Source organism: Protomyctophum parallelum (genome assembly GCF_964188405.1).
Source record: "Protomyctophum parallelum genome assembly, chromosome: 13".
Lineage (NCBI taxonomy): Eukaryota > Metazoa > Chordata > Actinopteri > Myctophiformes > Myctophidae > Protomyctophum > Protomyctophum parallelum.
Genome location: NC_139708.1, coordinates 48,709,470 through 48,728,084, shown reverse-complemented (window position 1 = coordinate 48,728,084; position 18,615 = coordinate 48,709,470). Strand labels below are relative to the sequence as shown.

General features: G+C 43.7%; 1 protein-coding gene and 1 long non-coding RNA gene across 2 annotated transcripts; both read left to right on the top strand.

The window, feature by feature from the left end:
- The first annotated feature begins 14 nt into the window (after positions 1-14).
- LOC310869178 lies at positions 15-7,032 on the top strand. Its single transcript, XR_014570135.1, has 3 exons — positions 15-118; positions 755-874; positions 6,945-7,032. It is a non-coding gene; the product is annotated as an uncharacterized lncRNA (long non-coding RNA).
- Positions 7,033-7,091: 59 nt separating this feature from the next.
- LOC310868735 (uncharacterized protein) lies at positions 7,092-16,685 on the top strand (the record flags this gene model as incomplete). Its single annotated transcript, XM_083779195.1, has 5 exons — positions 7,092-7,163; positions 8,603-8,704; positions 10,229-10,268; positions 12,368-12,425; positions 15,950-16,685. 5 exons carry the CDS (start codon positions 7,092-7,094, stop codon positions 16,683-16,685), a joined length of 1,008 nt encoding a protein of 335 aa, XP_083635321.1.
- Between the last annotated feature and the right edge of the window lie 1,930 nt (positions 16,686-18,615).

Genomic DNA, 18,615 nt, shown 5'->3' with positions numbered 1-18,615 from the left:
GGCTCGTCCGCCCCCTCCCAGTCCCCCTACAAGCAAGCGGCTGACTTCCTGTGGTTCCACTACAACTCTTAATGGAGGCCACAACAACAACAACAACAACAGCTCAACAACTCTGGAGGTAGGAAATGAAAAAGGCAGTGAAATGAAATGTTCCAATCAAAATAACACGTCCGTTATTCGTAGAGAATATCGGGCGTGCATGAATCTAAATCAAAATAATTGCTGGCATGAAAGTCGAGCGCTAAGCACTGCAGTAAGCAACACTCATGACTTGCGAAATATGCACATTTTCAAAGGCACACTCAAGTATCTCTGAAATGTTGACATCATTCATGTGTAGCCATTTTTAATTAAAACAAAATATTTGCGGCATAACATTTTCCAAACAGTGGATCATACAAAACAACAGCTAGTTTAGAGTTTTAGACTTTTATTAGGATCCCCATTAGCTGGTGCATAGCAGCAGCTAATCTTCCTGGGGTCCACACAGAACATAATGTGTGTGTGTGCGTGTGTGTGTATGTCCGTGCGCGTTCGAGCTCCCTACAGTTTTTGGGTTTCAAGATGCCTCTTCAATTGTCTCTTGAAACTTGATTTCCTTTTTTTCTTTTGTGATCATAGCTGGCAGTTTGTTCCACTCAGCCATGACTCTATACAGTATACTGTACTCTATACAGCTAGTGATATGTAGGAGGATATGTAGGAGTAGTTTATTAGCTGGAGAAATTGAACATTGTGTTCATGTGTTGTCCAGACTATACGTATAGATGGTGGAGAGAGACGCAGATCACCATCCCCTCTTCCACCTCCACGACCCCCTCCCCCCTCCAGCTACCTCGACCCCTCAGAGTATCAGAGAGGACTAACGCATCAGGTACGTCATTCTGCTGCATGTTCACTGTACCAGACAACAGGCCATATACAGTAGCACCATGCATTCTGCTGCATGTTCACTGTACCAGACAGGCCATATTATACAGTAGCGCCATGCATTCTGCTGCCTGTTCACTGTACCAGACAGGCCATATTATACAGTAGCGCCATGCATTTCCTTTATGACGTTTGCTGGAAGCTTCTTTTGTGTGTTGCGATTTCCTTCAAGAAGCTTTATGGTTCATATAGCATAGCAGCACAGATATATAGGCCTTTTATCCCCCCTAAAAGTGGATATAGTCTTTGATCTGCATTGGGTGGCCGTAGTTGAACGGGTCAAGACTCCCTGGTTCACCCCCTGGACGGTGGACCAGAGTGTCGGACGTGTCCATGTCTGAACCAGAACTGCTCCCTGGGCGCTGTATTATTAATAATAATAATAATTATAATAATTATTATTATTATAATACAAACAATTTATATAGCGCTTTTCAAGGTACTCAAAGTCGCTTTACAAAACAAAATAATAAAAACTGTTTTATTCGAAAAAAGAAAAAAAAGTAAAAAAAAAAAAGTTAAAAACTAGAAACTAAGGTAGACAAACTAAAAGTGGGGGGGGGGGGGGGGGGGGGTAGGGCAGGGCTGTACTGGGACAAAAATTCGGCCCGGGCATTTTCGTGTGAATTTGGCCCAGACCGGCCCACCCACCACAACCAGAAACTCTACCGCCCCGCTCCGTCGAGGCACACACAAACAAACAAGCCCCTAATAATACCACCACTTTTACAGAACAACATAAATGATACAAACCAACAGACAACTACACAACCCTTTGCAGAGGGTTTATTTGTCACTCACTGATACAGGTACAGTGACATTACCATGATGGCAGAACGGCAGCACGCACGCCCGGACCTTTCCTGGTGGCCTGCCGCCTATTGGCCTGCCTGCCTGTCAATTGTATTTATTTATTATGGAATTATTTATTGTTATTGTTGGAAAGAGAGTTAGTACCATATAGGAATACAACTCTTGCTAGCAGGATTCCCTGATGGTGTCATGGAATATATTGTGATTCTTTGACTATAACTGTATTGGTTGCATTTATACATCAAGCTGTCCCAATCTAAAGGAAACATGAGACCCGGGCCGGGGGGCACATGACTCCACTAACGACTTCATTGGATTTACATCTGTGCTTTAATTGGTAGTAATTTCCAATAATACAGACAGAGAAAGGCCCCTAGACTGTCTATGGGGAGAATACAGAGCAAGGCCCCTATAGACTGTCTATGGGGAGAATACAGAGCAAGGCCCCTAGACTGTCTATGGGGAGAATACAGAGCAATAAGGCCCTATAGACTGTCTATGGGGAGAATACAGAGCAAGGCCCCTATAGACTGTCTATGGGGAGAATACAGAGCAAGGCCCCTAGACTGTCTATGGGGAGAATACAGAGCAATAAGGCCCTATAGACTGTCTGGGGAGAATACAGAGCAAGGCCCCTATAGACTGTCTATGGGGAGAATACAGAGCAAGGCCCCTATAGACTGTCTATGGGGAGAATACAGAGCAAGGCCCCATAGACTGTCTGGGGAGAATACAGAGCAAGGCCCCTATAGACTGTCTATGGGGAGAATACAGAGCAAGGCCCCTATAGACTGTCTATGGGGAGAATACAGAGCAAGGCCCCTATAGACTGTCTATGGGGAGAATACAGAGCAAGGCCCCTAGACTGTCTGGGGAGAATACAGAGCAAGGCCCCTAGACTGTCTATGGGGAGAATACAGAGCAAGGCCCCTATAGACTGTCTATGGGGAGAATACAGAGCAAGGCCCCTAGACTGTCTATGGGGAGAATACAGAGCAAGGCCCCTATAGACTGTCTATGGGGAGAATACAGAGCAAGGCCCCTAGACTGTCTATGGGGAGAATACAGAGCAAGGCCCCTATAGACTGTCTATGGGGAGAATACAGAGCAAGGCCCTATAGACTGTCTATGGGGAGAATACAGAGCAAGGCCCCTAGACTGTCTATGGGGAGAATACAGAGCAAGGCCCCTATAGACTGTCTATGGGGAGAATACAGAGCAAGGCCCCTAGACTGTCTATGGGGAGAATACAGAGCAATAAGGCCCTATAGACTGTCTGGGGAGAATACAGAGCAAGGCCCCTAGACTGTCTATGGGGAGAATACAGAGCAAGGCCCCTAGACTGTCTATGGGGAGAATACAGAGCAAGGCCCCTATAGACTGTCTATGGGGAGAATACAGAGCAAGGCCCCTAGACTGTCTATGGGGAGAATACAGAGCAAAAAGGCCCTATAGACTGTCTATGGGGAGAATACAGAGCAAGGCCCCTAGACTGTCTATGGGGAGAATACAGAGCAAGGCCCCTATAGACTGTCTATGGGGAGAATACAGAGCATGGCCCCTATAGACTGTCTATGGGGAGAATACAGAGCAAGGCCCCTAGACTGTCTATGGGGAGAATACAGAGCAAAAAGGCCCTATAGACTGTCTATGGGGAGAATACAGAGCAAGGCCCCTAGACTGTCTATGGGGAGAATACAGAGCAAGGCCCCTAGACTGTCTATGGGGAGAATACAGAGCAAGGCCCCTAGACTGTCTATGGGGAGAATACAGAGCAAGGCCGCATAGACTGTCTGGGGAGAATACAGAGCAAGGCCCCTAGACTGTCTATGGGGAGAATACAGAGCAAGGCCCCTATAGACTGTCTATGGGGAGAATACAGAGCAAGGCCCCTATAGACTGTCTATGGGGAGAATACAGAGCAAGGCCCCTAGACTGTCTATGGGGAGAATACAGAGCAATAAGGCCCTATAGACTGTCTATGGGGAGAATACAGAGCAAGGCCCCTAGACTGTCTATGGGGAGAATACAGAGCAAGGCCCTATAGACTGTCTATGGGGAGAATACAGAGCAAGGCCCTATAGACTGTCTATGGGGAGAATACAGAGCAAGGCCCTATAGACTGTCTATGGGGAGAATACAGAGCAAGGCCCTATAGACTGTCTGGGGAGAATACAGAGCAAGGCCCCTAGACTGTCTATGGGGAGAATACAGAGCAAGGCCCCTAGACTGTCTATGGGGAGAATACAGAGCAAGGCCCCTAGACTGTCTATGGGGAGAATACAGAGCAAGGCCATATAGACTGTCTATGGGGAGAATACAGAGCAAGGCCATATAGACTGTCTATGGGGAGAATACAGAGCAATAAGGCCCTATAGACTGTCTATGGGGAGAATACAGAGCAAGGCCCTATAGACTGTCTGGGGAGAATACAGAGCAAGGCCCTATAGACTGTCTATGGGGAGAATACAGAGCAAGACCCCTAGAGTCTATAGGGGCCTTGCTCTGTATTATTGGCCTAGAGTCCTAGACTGTCTGGGGAGAATTTGAAGGTTTCACCACTGGCTCCACAAAATTGCTCCACCGGTTATACAGTATAGCAGTCAATACAGACAGTATCAGTCATTATAGTGCAGTTTTACTTACTTACTTACTGTTAGAGGGGCAGGGGCTGAAATCCCCTAAGAGGGCACTTTTGGAACAAAAATAGCAGATCTACAAGATCTCACAATGTGTCGCGCTGCGATGCGTTGAGAGCTTGTAGATCAGCTATTTTCGGGGCACAACTCGGCACTCTTTAGCTACTGGAGATGCTGTGTACGACATTGTTCAACGCAAAAATACTGTGTTCAAGTTCAGGAGACTTCGGAAAAATAGCAATTCTCCTGAATGCTGCCTTCCGGCATGTGGCATGGAAGGAAAGGAGTGGCATTTGCATTTCTTTGCGCCATAGCAAATGCTGCATTAGTGGTCTGGAAAGGGCAGTTGTTTTACAGACGGGTAAAGGCTCATACATAGTCTGGATTTACGGTGTTCAGGTGACCACCGAACTACAACATGACGTCACTGAGCCGCGGTGAAGAGCAAACCACCGCCACCACTTCTCTCTGTTTTTACTCACCACCGCTCAACGTTATTCCGCGGTGGTCAGCGGTGGCCGCGGTGGTCAGCTCACCACCGAAAATCCAGACTATGAATAGGCCTTAAAGGGGCAGGGGGGCTGAAGCCCCCTTTGATGTCTGTGTGTGCATGTCCCTGATTGTTGGTAGCCTGGGGGTAGTGAAGTGATTGTGGTGGTAGACAATAGACGGTATATCTATCGTTCTGTCACTGTATGTGTGAAGCATCGGCACTGAGCGGAGAGGTTTGTCGAACAGGGAGTTCAACAAACCACGTGCAACCCAGATTCTGGCTCAAACAAGGGGTTAAAATTAATCTTGCTCCTATGCCACTAAAATGTGGAACGCCCTACCAATGGCCATTAAAAGAAATGTGAATCCCTAGACTCCTTCAGAACCGGTCTCAAAGAGCACTTACGGGCATCTGCAATTCGAAAAATTGGCCCCTGTCAAAAAGTCCCCTCCCCTATTTTTCCATACTGTACACGTTCCCCCCCCCCCCTTTTTTGTTTTACTTTATTTCACTGTATATATGATGAGTTATAAGTATAGCCTATATTTGTATGTCTCTAAATGTTCTGATGAATTGAAAATGGAGGACCCTGATGTAAACAAGTCCTTTTTCTGCTTATCCTTGTAGCAGTTTTTGTATTCAGTTGTGCTTGAAATGAAATGTACCCATTCTACATAAATTAAATTAATCAATTTCCTGGTGTAATAAAGGAATTAAATACAATTGAATAAATGATCAAATGAAATAAAACTAACAAATAAATAATATACGAATTAGGCTATACCAGCAACTATCGTGCATCATTGTTGAATGTTTATTAGGCTCTCTAAACATAGACGATACACAATAGCAATATAATTGACATGCCTCAAATGACTGTGGAGTTGTGAAGCTTCCCCTCTGTCTCTGGTGAAGGGAGAAACCCCATTGGCCAGGTGCCAAGGTGTCATGCCAGTGTCATGGAAGATGAAGTAGGCTTGTCAGTCTTCTTGAGACCCCACCCTTTTGAATCACTGCTTATTGCTTAAGGGGAGGCATACCTTTGATGTCTGTAAATAGACGTGTACAGTAAACATATAGAAGGAAGTGTCACACTCTGGTGAACAGTTGTGAATGGCTCACGTGCATTCCTGTAACTGTAACTGACGATACAGATCTTCAGATATAACGATTAGGAAAAAGGTTGCTTCTCGTTGCCATGACGAGGGAATACAAAGAGAGGGAAATTACAGTTAAACCCACAGACGTATAGATGACACGACACTTTTTTTTTTCTCCAGTTGAATATATTTATTAAACGATTACAGTATGCTATATTATAATATTTATTTATTTTGTATTATCCTTTTATTAAAATTGGCTAATCGGCCTGGCCGGACCACGGCCACGTTACTATAACTAATCAATCAATCAATCAATCAATCAATCAAACCTTGTCGATACTATGCTATTTTTTACCAAATGTTTGTCCCAGAATAGGGATGCTAAACTTAAAGTGAAAATAAAAAAAGTTAGAAAAAAGTTAAGACATCACATGAGTGGAAACTGTTAAAGGACCACTTCAACACTTTTCAACCTATATTCATATAATAAGTCCTCACTAATAATCATGAAAAAATGGCGCAATTTCTTCCTACTCTGTCTGTGTCTCATATTAAGGCTGTGGGCAGTTCAGAAACCGTCTTCCAGTGGCATCATCGACGGGGAATACAAGCTAATAGAAACTGCAGGCTTTCTAGTCCTGAAAAGTTGCCATGGAAGCCATGGTTCTCACGATAATGAAAATCTAAACATTTTTGTAAAAAAAAATCTTGTTTAAAAAAATAATCTGCCTAATGATGATGTCACTGGAAGACGGTTTCTAAACCGCCCACAGCCCTCCTATGAGACACGGACTGAGTAGAACAAAATCGTGCCATTTTATCATGATTATTAGTGAGGACCTATTATAAATTATGAAGATGGGTTGAAAAGTCTGTTGAGTCTGTGACATTTCTCAGAATGATTCATTTTGTTTGTGACTGTAATAATGTGAACCGTTATATAACTTGTCTCTTATCCGTTGACAGTACGTCAACACAGCAGAAAGCGGGGGGGCACCACAGCGGCCTCAGCAGCCACCTCCACCACCGTTCACCCCTCCTCCCCCTCCACCTCGGCCCGTGACCAGGCCAGCTGTGTCGACGTATTCCTCCGGTGTATACACCTATGACGACATGCAGGACCTGTACACCGCCATAGAGTATCCCCCGTACCTGGAAGTGTTACCAGACGAGAACCATAATAGGGTGAGAGAGACACACACACACACACACACACACACACACACACACACACACACACACACACTGTACTGTAATGGGAATTTTAGAATGCCACATAGAACAATTGTACATGACGAAGTGAAGTGATTCAGCAGAGAAACGACATGCAGAGAGTGAGGAACGGCCTGTTCCAGCAGCCCCTCCGGGCGCAAGCCTCCCCAACCCCATTCTCAGACAGTCCTTATAGTCTTGTCCTAACAGAGACGCCACACTGAATGTCCATACAAGGATCTGCGCTAAACATAAGGGCGACACACAAATAAGTATACCTTTGCTGACAGCGTGGAGGAGTCAAGTCAGTTAGATTGACAGCTGCGTGAATTAGACTGAGCACATTGGTGAGCAAAAACACTTCATGGAAGGAATATATATGTATACACACAATGATGCATATATCTGGCATTCTAAAATTCCCATTACAACACGCACACACGCACGCACGCACGCACGCACACGGTTACATTCATAGGCCGATATAAGGAAAACATGCATGCTCACATACTGTACATGCATGCATGCATACAGCAGAGGATCCCTGCTGAAGATCATCAGAAACCTAATGACTCTTTTGGCCAAGGGGGGGATTCCCATGTGGGGAAACCCGGGCTCAAATCCCAATGCTTAAATCGTCAAAAAGTCAAAAACATATTTTTGCCAAAATAATAATGATAATAATTTTTGATGTGAGAAGTGGGGAGGGGGTGTGTCCCCGTCCCACACACACACACACACACTTTTCTGCCCTCACTTTTATCCTACTTTGCTCAGCCAATCAAATCACCGTGTTTGTGACAACGCTGGGCATAGGAGGGGCTATAGCGCTCCTCTAGGCTGGTAATCCGATCCCGACGACCTTTGCTGTGTGTCTCCCCCCCCCCCCCCCCCCCATCCCTCTCCCTGTTTCCTGTCCCCCTACTGTACTGTACTGTACTGTAATAAATAAACAAACAAAATAGCTTCATAAACAAGCTCACAATGCGAGCTTGCAGATTTGCTATTTTCGAAAAGATGCTTGAAATGTTTCCATTTAAACATTCCACCGATAACGACACGCACATAATTGGGATGCCAGGATTTAACGTGGTTTATAACCCCATTTAGGACCGAGGCCCATTCTAAGAAAATGTCTTCTAAACAGTTTTCTGAAAAACAGAAATGAAGATTTGAATTAAAAACGTTTAATCTGAAAGAATAGGCACTGTATATATTCAAAGATTTGCGCCACATTTAAAAAAAAATAGCAGATCTGAAATAGCACATCTACAAGCTCATAGTGTGCCGGGGCACCACCTATGAGCTTGTAGATCTGCTATTTTCCTATAGCTAAAGAAGTATAACATAATCCTTAAAACACCAAAAGGGTTTTCCTGTCCTGAATAACGTGTAATTGAATGTCATTTCAGATCAGGCCGTCAAACAGTACGTACAAACAGTACATGGGACTATCCCGAACCCCACCACCACCACCGACTGGACCACGCTACCCCAACGCTGACCAGGAGGAGGTATAATATTATGGCCATAAGTCAAAGTCATACGATTTGTCACACACGTTAGTTACCGCAGTGAAATTTGTTCCCCCGCATCTGACCTCCATCTCTTGGAGCGGTGAGCCGCAGCCAAGGAGCGGTGAGCTGCAGCCGTGAGCCGCGCTCGGGAATCATTTGATTAGTAGATTTGACCCCCCAAACCAACCCTTTGATGCTGAGTGTCAAGCAGGGAGGCATTGGGTCCCATTTTTAGAGTCTTTGGTATGACCCGGCCGGGGATCGAACCCCCGACCTCCCAGTCTCAGGGCGGACACTCTAACCACAAGGCCACTGTCTGGTTTGTAACCAAAGAAATTACGAATTATACTCTTTTGCTCTCCTTTTCCCCTTTCCAACAAACAATACTTTTATGCACAATACTATTTGATATTGTTTTTTTAAGTTTTTACTTTCTTTAGCATCTCACTGGAACACTGCTGCAGATCATTACACTAATTTCACATAATCTGTAATCTGTGAGAATCTACTAACCAAACCGTATACATACTGTAGTTTAACCTTATAATCGCCACCGCAAAAAAGTAGGATCTAGTCTAGAGGTTCTCAACCTGGGGGTTGCCAAAATATTTTGGGGGGTTCTCTATGTGCCAGAAGTGTACCTCCCAGCCCTGGCAGAGTAGTTCTGGAGTAGTTCCAACGGATTGTGTGCCCCTGGTTTTTCCCTAGTGGGACTGATTGAGGGTAGCTACTGGGACGTAAGTCGGGACTTGATCACTCCGGCTGGGTCGCCTGAGGGAGGGGTATGATGTTGGGAGACCCGAAACCCCGTTGACCTCGGGATACATCACTGAGGATACGTCCCAGGTGATGACCTTGGGATACATCACTGAGGATACGTCCCAGGTGATGACCTTGGGATACATCACTGAGGATACGTGCCAGGTGATGACCTTGGGATACATCACTGAGGATACGTCCCAGGTGATGACCTTGGGATACATCACTGAGGATACTTCCCAGGTGATGACCTTGGGATACATCACTGAGGATACGTCCCAGGTGATGACCTCGGGATACATCACTGAGGATACGTCCCAGGTGATGACCTTGGGATACATCACTGAGGATACGTCCCAGGTGATGACCTTGGGATACATCACTGAGGATACGTCCCAGGTGATGACCTTGGGATACATCACTGAGGGTACGTCCCAGGTGCATCCATGAGATGTTTTTTAGTTCTAGATTATTTTCAAAAACTCTTTTTCCCCCCCTTTCTTTCTTTTTCCAACTGAATGGCTGATAAATGGAAATTAAGAATGGACATGTATTTTCTCTGTTATTAAGGTTATTGTAGTGGTCAATTTGTATTGGGGGGCGAGAGTCACAAGACATGCATGGCCAAAGCCCTTGAGAACCCCTGGATTCTAGAGTCAAATGTGTCATTGCAAATAATCCACTTAACTGTAAATGCATTGCCTGAAGCTACGCTGATTTTACCGCCCCTTTCTGACAATAAAACCCTCTTCTTCCCAACAGGACGTAGACAGTCTGTTGAGATGGCTGAAAACAATGACATGTAAGTAAAGTACGGTATAACATGTTGTTATTATTGTCTCCACCAGGCCGAAGGCATGGGGGGAGAGTATGTTTTGCACTCCGTCCGTCCGTCCGTGTGTCCGTCCGTGTGTGTGTCCGTGTGTGTGTCCGTGAGCAGCTAATCTCGGCCACCGTTAACCCAGTCGATGCCAAACTTTGCACACACACTCCCTGGATGCCACCGATGAATCTCTGCCCCAAACTTTCCAGAACGGCCTGTGATAGCGCCACCAGGAGGCCGCTTTGTGCAAAACAAGTTTTTGCACAGTACACCTACAGATTTTGTCCAAACATCGCGCAAATTGGTACACAGTCTCTCTAGAGCCATTCAACGAAACCGGTCTTTCAGATTTCTCAGACTCCATCCTGATTGGTTAAGATTGGCTTCCAAAGTTCACAGGAGTGCTCAGTTTCAAACAAAATGCTGCAAATCATGAACACATCGCGTGATTTCCGTGAAATTGTGCACGCACATTCCCACTAGGCCGAGGACGAAATGCCACATGAACAATTTCAACTCAGCCTCAAGGTGGCGCTATAACTGGCCGAAAAGTGTTTTTACCTCTAACTGCACGGATCTGTGGATAATTTACTTTTGTTGCCCTTTTATCCAACTACCAGATGAAGGCAAGCTGCAATGTCCTACATTCCTATCCTGGTGGAGACCTGTGCCCAGAAGGGCACTTTTTCTAGTTATACCTGTAATATATACAGTATAACATGTTATTATTATTATACCTGTAATATATACGGTATAACATGTTGTTATTATTATACTTGTAATATATACGGTATAACATGTTGTTATTATTATACCTGTAATATATACGGTATAACATGTTATTATTATACCTGTAATATATACGGTATAACATGTTATTATTATACCTGTAATATATACGGTATAACATGTTATTATTATACCTGTAATATATACGGTATAACATGTTATTATTATACCTGTAATATATACGGTATAACATGTTATTATTATACCTGTAATATATACGGTATAACATGTTATTATTATACCTGTAATATATACGGTATAACATGTTATTATTATACCTGTAATATATACGGTATAACATGTTATTATTATACCTGTAATATATACGGTATAACATGTTATTATTATACTTGTAATATATACGGTATAACATGTTATTATTATTATACCTGTAATATATACGGTATAACATGTTGTTATTATACCTGTAATATATACGGTATAACATGTTATTATTATACTTGTAATATATACGGTATAACATGTTATTATTATACTTGTAATATATACGGTATAACATGTTATTATTATTATACCTGTAATATATACGGTATAACATGTTATTATTATACCTGTAATATATACGGTATAACATGTTATTATTATACCTGTAATATATACGGTATAACATGTTGTTATTATTATACTTGTAATATATACGGTATAACATGTTGTTATTATTATACCTGTAATATATACGGTATAACATGTTGTTATTATTATACCTGTAATATATACGGTATAACATGTTGTTATTATTATACCTGTAATATATACGGTATAACATGTTATTATTATACCTGTAATATATACGGTATAACATGTTGTTATTATTATACCTGTAATATATACGGTATAACATGTAAGTACGGTATAACATGTTGTGTTTTGCTTTGTGTTGGATCTGGTTTTGGGTGGTGCTGGTCACTGGTGGCCTTGGCAGGGGACTGTGAGAATCCAGGAGATATTTTAACCTTTGTTTTATCAGGCTTGCTTTACTATAGCATTGGAAAATGATGGGTACAGCTTTTCAGCCATTAGAACGCAAAAAGTAGGCCCTACAATCCCTACATGTCTTTAATAATAACCATTCATTATTTAAGTGAACATCTCTATGCCCTCCCCCCCCCCACAAACCTTTTAACGTACACATAGTTAGATGTAAGGTGAAAGTTCCTGTGTTCATTTGGGGAGTTTGATACCAAATCCAGGAGAAATCCGGGAGAAATGAAAACCATTGTGTGCATTGTTGCATTATCTAAACTCCATCTCTTTTTGTATCCTTGTAGACTCGAATGACATGATGGCTCCATCACTGTATGGCCTCAACATCGAAGATGAAACGAGGTAAGAGGAGCTGACCGTCTCTATGTAGACCTAATATAATATAATATAATATAATATATTATTATTATATTAACTAATATAACCCTAACCTGTATCGATTAGATCAGTGGTTTTCAACCCTTTTCACGTCAAGGCCCATTTTGTACACAATTCCATGCTTATGTTGCCAAACAATCAAAATAACAATCTACATGCTCTAATTGTGTAGACTTTACTTAATTTACTTTTAAATTAAGTAATGCAGATGATTATCAATAATTTAACTCTTACGAGAGTCAAATTAAACGCTCTCAAGTAAGAGTCAAAGATCTATAAGGGTCCATTTGGTTACCAACTCTCCGTCATTTAGCTGGGGACCTGGAACCCCCTCAAGGACCACTGGTGGTCCCCGGACCACTGGTTGAAAACCACTGGAATTATATTGGCCAGAAACGTATCTCCATAAGTGGTATTTCAACTCTTTATGTGTAAGTGCACGACGCTTCTTCTTAGTTGGAACACAAGTCAAGATAGATGGTGCACAGGAAAGAACAATATTGGCTAATAGCTATGGATAGTTTCACAGTTAGTTCAGTATGTCGCAATATTCAGCAGCACGCATTCACTTGTGCTAGATCCGCAGACATATCCTCGGCTACTGTCGGCCACAGTGAGGCTGCCCGTTATCAGCATCTTTAAGAGTAAACACTATGCTCCGTCACAACAGCCATAGGGGCGTAACGGTACATTTTAACATCGATGTGATACGCGTCACGCTACATGGTTGACGATACATGGACGTAGTGGATGCTATTTGTTCATTCATCATGGCGATAACGATACCATTCACCACTTACGTTTTATAAATATTTAACCAGTTTTCATTTGGACATACAAGGTTCACGCTTGACAACGCTGAGATAATTTTCCTCTCAGTCGATCTCCTGATGAAGGAATGATGATGCAGCACAAGCTCTTGGCGTACCGGGGATTAGAACGAAGTGTTTCATAACACAGTGGTGATTTCAGGGGGGGAAACCATGCACCTAACTGCACTTTTGAGGTTTTAGATTATTTTAGTTTGTGTGTTGGTTAAAAGATATTGAACCAATGAAAGGTAGTGAAAAGCGCTTCGGACAAAACCTCGTAACTCCATTGGACCCTCAAACTGTCTGCTATTTAAGCAACTAACTCCACCACCTCTCCCCCTCTCATGCAAACTACAATGCCAACTTTGATGAGGCAGTATTGCTTTGTTTTCAAAATATGTTTTAGTTTTCTTAATTTCCTGAAATATGAACATTTTGGAGTTAGGTGGTTTCTTCCCGACAGCAGAAATGTATTAAAGACAGACATACGTTTATACTCAAGCTTGATAATTACCTAGAAAATGATTAACCAACCAATTAACCAACAGTTTGTTACGTCTATGTGTTTTTCTATAAGCTACTGAAGGCGGAACCTAATCTCACCACGATGTGTACACGCATAGGGTCACTTACAGGTCATTTCACTTTGTCTCGTCCACTTACATACACAACGTTGTGAAAAACAGACAGACTGTAACTTTCAAACTGCAAATTCAGATGTTTTACATTAGTGGCATGTTCTTAAAGAGACCTGGGTCACAGTGGTACTGTATATGATTGAGATGCTTATCGTAGCACATTTAATTACACTTAATTACACAAATGGGTCGGGTTCTGGTCGGGTTCTGGCAGAGTTTGGGAACTCCACTGTGTAGTGTAAATCAGGCCTGCTGAGCCCGTCCAGATTTACAGACTTAAAATGTTGTACTAACAAAAAGTAACTTTCCTTTCTGACATCCAGGCTATACTTGGATATACGATGCACATGATGCATGTACAGTTACAGTAACTATACGTAACACATCTTGACCTCAGTATGAACCAGGCCTGGAATTTCATCTATTTAGGGGGCAAGCGAGGGAGGCCACTTGGTCCTTTGGTCTTGTAAATGTTTTTAGGGCACAAAGGCCAAATGCCAGGACAGCAAGGCCATTAAATAAAGCATTTTTTAAATTAAATACTAATCAAATAAATGAGTGATTGGTATTTACAAATGACCTATACTTAATAATAATAATAATAATACCTGGGACTTATATAGCGCTTTTCTAATACCCAAAGACGCTTTACATGTGTGGTGAGCCGGGGGGGGGGGGGGGGGGGGGGGGGCGGGGGGACGACATGAGAAAAGACAACTTTATTAGAAAACAATTCAAATGAGAGTAAAAACCAATAAGAACTGTACATGTAGCAGGTTAAAAACACATCAGCTCGGGAATGCTATTCGGAACAGGTGGGTTTTCAGTGCGGTTTTGAAGGTGGGGAGTGACTGAGGGGGCATCCCGGATCTGTTTGGGGAGGGCATTCCAGAGGGTAGGGGGCTTGGCACTTGTACAAAGTCCTGGAAAAGGAGTTCAAAGGTTCATACTCGGTTCACATCCTGTCCTACAGAAGCAGGATGTAGGCTGTGACATCATCATGCTGTGTGGGCAGAGGTCTGTAGCTCGTAGAATCTTTGCCTCGACGCTCAACGTCACTTTCATGCTTGATGTGACCTGGATGTGCCGATTATAAATAATTCATCTTCTTTACCACCAGTTGTCTTAATTGGCTATCGGAGGTAGATTAAAGGGACGAGACAGAGGAGAAAACTGTGAAATCAGGCTCTGTTAAAAATATGAATATGTATTTCATAGAGTTATGAGAGTAGCCTACATGTGTGTGTGCATTAAGATAGGATTGAGGGGGGGGGGGGGGCGATTCACACTTATGGTATATGAATACCACTATACAGATGTTATGATACAGAGAGTATGTTCTCTTTTTGCGGAGACCATGTATTGTGCATGTTACTGTGCTGTAGCCTATAATATTATATATTGTTGATTGTTTGATCAGAATGAGACTTCTGTGTATATTCCTAGCTCCACATTATCACATTATAGCTTTTCGGCAAAAGACATTCTAAGTCATGACTCCTATTGTCTTTATAAGCTAAGTCATGACTCCTATTGTCTTTATAAGCTAAGTCATGACTCCTATTGTCTTTATAAGCTAAGTCATGACTCCTATTGTCTTTATAAGCTAAGTCATGACTCCTATTGTATTTATAAACTAAGTCATGACTTCTATTGTCTTTATAAGCTAAGTCATGACTCCTATTGTATTTATAAACTAAGTCATGACTTCTATTGTCTTTATAAGCTAAGTCATGACTCCTATTGTCTTTATAAGCTAAGTCATGACTTCTATTGTCTTTATAAGCTATATGACTCCTATTGTCTTTATAAGCTAAGTCATGACTCCTATTGTCTTTATAAGCTAAGTCATGACTCCTATTGTCTTTATAAGCTAAGTCATGGCATTTTTACAATAGGCCTACATCGACTTGAAATTAGTTGTGTGCCGTGCCGTGTTTGTTATCGCTATAAGAATATCAGGTTTAACCATCAGTCCAGCGTCATAGAAATGATGACCATTTCCCTCAATCTGTTCTATCACTTGCATCTTCTACAGGGAATTCAACCAGAGAGCCCTGAACATGAGGAAAGCCCTGCGTCTCTACGACCTCCTCCTGACCCAGCGCGGCGCCAAGCTGCGGGGCCTCATCTCCCAGCTCGACGGCATCTCCGACAGCGTGGACAAGGCGCAGAAGAAGACCAAGACCATGGGCATCGCCGGGGGCGCCACCGGCGCCGTGGGCGGCGTGGCGGCCGTGGTGGGCATCGCCCTGGCGCCCGTGACCATGGGCGTGTCTCTGATCGCCACGGCCGTGGGCGCCGGCATGGTGGCGTCGGCGGGGGGAATGGGGGCACAGGCGGCCATCTCCCGCAAGCGGTGCGTGGACCGGAGGACGGTGGACGGCGTGGCGCGGGACTACGGCGACTGCGTCGCCGACGCCGAGCGCTGCGTGGCGCTGCTCCACGCCGGGACGGACGAGCTGAGGAGGCACGACCTGGGCCGGCTACAGCGGGCCGGGGCTCAGCCGGAGGCGCTGAGGATGGCGCGGCTGTCGCAGAGCATGTACGACGCCACCACGCACATAGGGGGAGGAGGCGTGTCGTCCGAGAGGCTGCTCCAGAGCTTCGCCAAGGAGATGGACCTGTACTTCACGGAGAAGGACGGGCAGAGGCTGAACCGCTCGGCCGAGTGCAAGTTCATGAGCAGAGTCCGTCTGCTGGCTCAGGATCTGCAGGGAGTTCTGGATGAACTGAACACAATATGGAAGGAATTCAGTCTAAAGTTAAAGTAGACCGATGCAGTTCAGTCTAAAGTAGACCGATGCAGTTCAGTCTAAAGTAGACCGATGCAGTTCAGTCTAAAGTAGACCGATGCAGTTCAGTCTAAAGTAGACCGATGCAGTTCAGTCTAAAGTAGACCGATGCAGTTCAGTCTAAAGTAGACCAACGCAGTTCAGTCTAAAGTAGACCAACGCAGTTCAGTCTAAAGTAGACCAATGCAGTTCAGTCTAAAGTATAGACCAACGCAGTTCAGTCTAAAGTAGACCAACGCAGTTCAGTCTAAAGTATAGACCAACGCAGTTCAGTCTAAAGTAGACCAACGCAGTTCAGTCTAAAGTATAGACCAACGCAGTTCAGTCTAAAGTATAGACCAACGCAGTTCAGTCTAAAGTATAGACCAACGCAGTTCAGTCTAAAGTAGACCAACGCAGTTCAGTCTAAAGTATAGACCAACGCAGTTCAGTCTAAAGTAGACCAATGTAGTTCACAAACGTTGTCATGTCAAGGACCCCCAAAATTGACACTAATTACCCTGCGGACCCCCTTTTGAAGAGATATGCCAGGGACCCCCATAACTAAGAAGGTTTTCCCTGGGACCCCCAACTGATATTGTAAAATCAAGGTTAATTTAACTCTATGAGAGTGTACAAATGGAACCGTTCCATTCCATTTGTACACTCTTGAGTTACAGACCCATAATCATACTATAATAATAGTATAATTAACCGAATGTCTAAGTGTCTGTCTGTCTGTCTGTCAGAAACAGTGCCGTAACTCCTTACTGCCTGCACCAATCACTCCCACTTTTCACACAGGCATTGACCATATGCATGTGGAGGGCGTAACGAAGCCCTTTTTTCGATTTGACACATTAATGATTATTAATTAATGTATTAGTCAATTACAAATGCACCCAGGCGCAGTACCCTTCACGGCCACAATATCTCATAACGGGTAAGGACTAGTAATAATAATGAATTGCATTTTATAGCGCTTTTCCAAGTGCTCAAAGCACTTTACAACGGTTCATTCATTCATACACCAATGGTGGTGAGCTCACGCCGACCAACTCATTGGAAGCAATGTAGGGTTCAGTGTCTTGCCCAAGGACACTTTGACATGTGGAGAGGAGTAGCCGGGATTCGAACCACCGACCCAGGGATCATTGGACGACCTGCTCTGTCTCCTCCTGAGCCACAGCCGCATAACGGTCCATTTGGTTCCAAACTATCATTTAGCTGCAGCTATAGGGACCCGCTGGACGTCCCTCAATGACCCCTGGGACCCCCTGGCCTGGACCCTACTTTAAGAACCACTGGTCTAGACGGCGGGGGGGGGGGGGGGGGGGGGGGGTGTCCAGACCTCCAGTTCTAGGAAACACCGAATGGGGGGACTTTTTATTATTATTTCCACACACAGCTCTAATGAAAATGAGTGGAATTCCCCTGTAACTGTCTTGTATGACTTTAAAGCATATATTGTATTTAAAACATGTACAGTCCTATATATATATATATTATTTATCAATGAAAGGGATATTGATTTGTAATAAAAACAGCCTATACTTCACACTTTTGCAGAGCTACTATTACAATAGTAATAGATATATCTATTACCAATGAACGAATGACCACATTTGAACTCTTGAAGCTTTCATAAGCTTTACAAAAAAACATCGTTGCACAACCATCGAATCTTTCGTGCATGTCACCATGATGCTGCAATAAACGCAGAGACGACCGTGACTACTTTCGCCCGGAATGCAAACAGTCACATATGGCGGAGTGATACGTTACGTATACACTGACGCCGGGCGGTGAGGAGGGAGTTGTGCGTAAAGGGTTGTGTTGTGCGTGGTGCGGAAGGACACTACAGAGGCGCGTCGAGTCCTCCTTTAATTGCAACGCAGCGGAAAGTCAACGCCATTTTCCATCCCGAGGA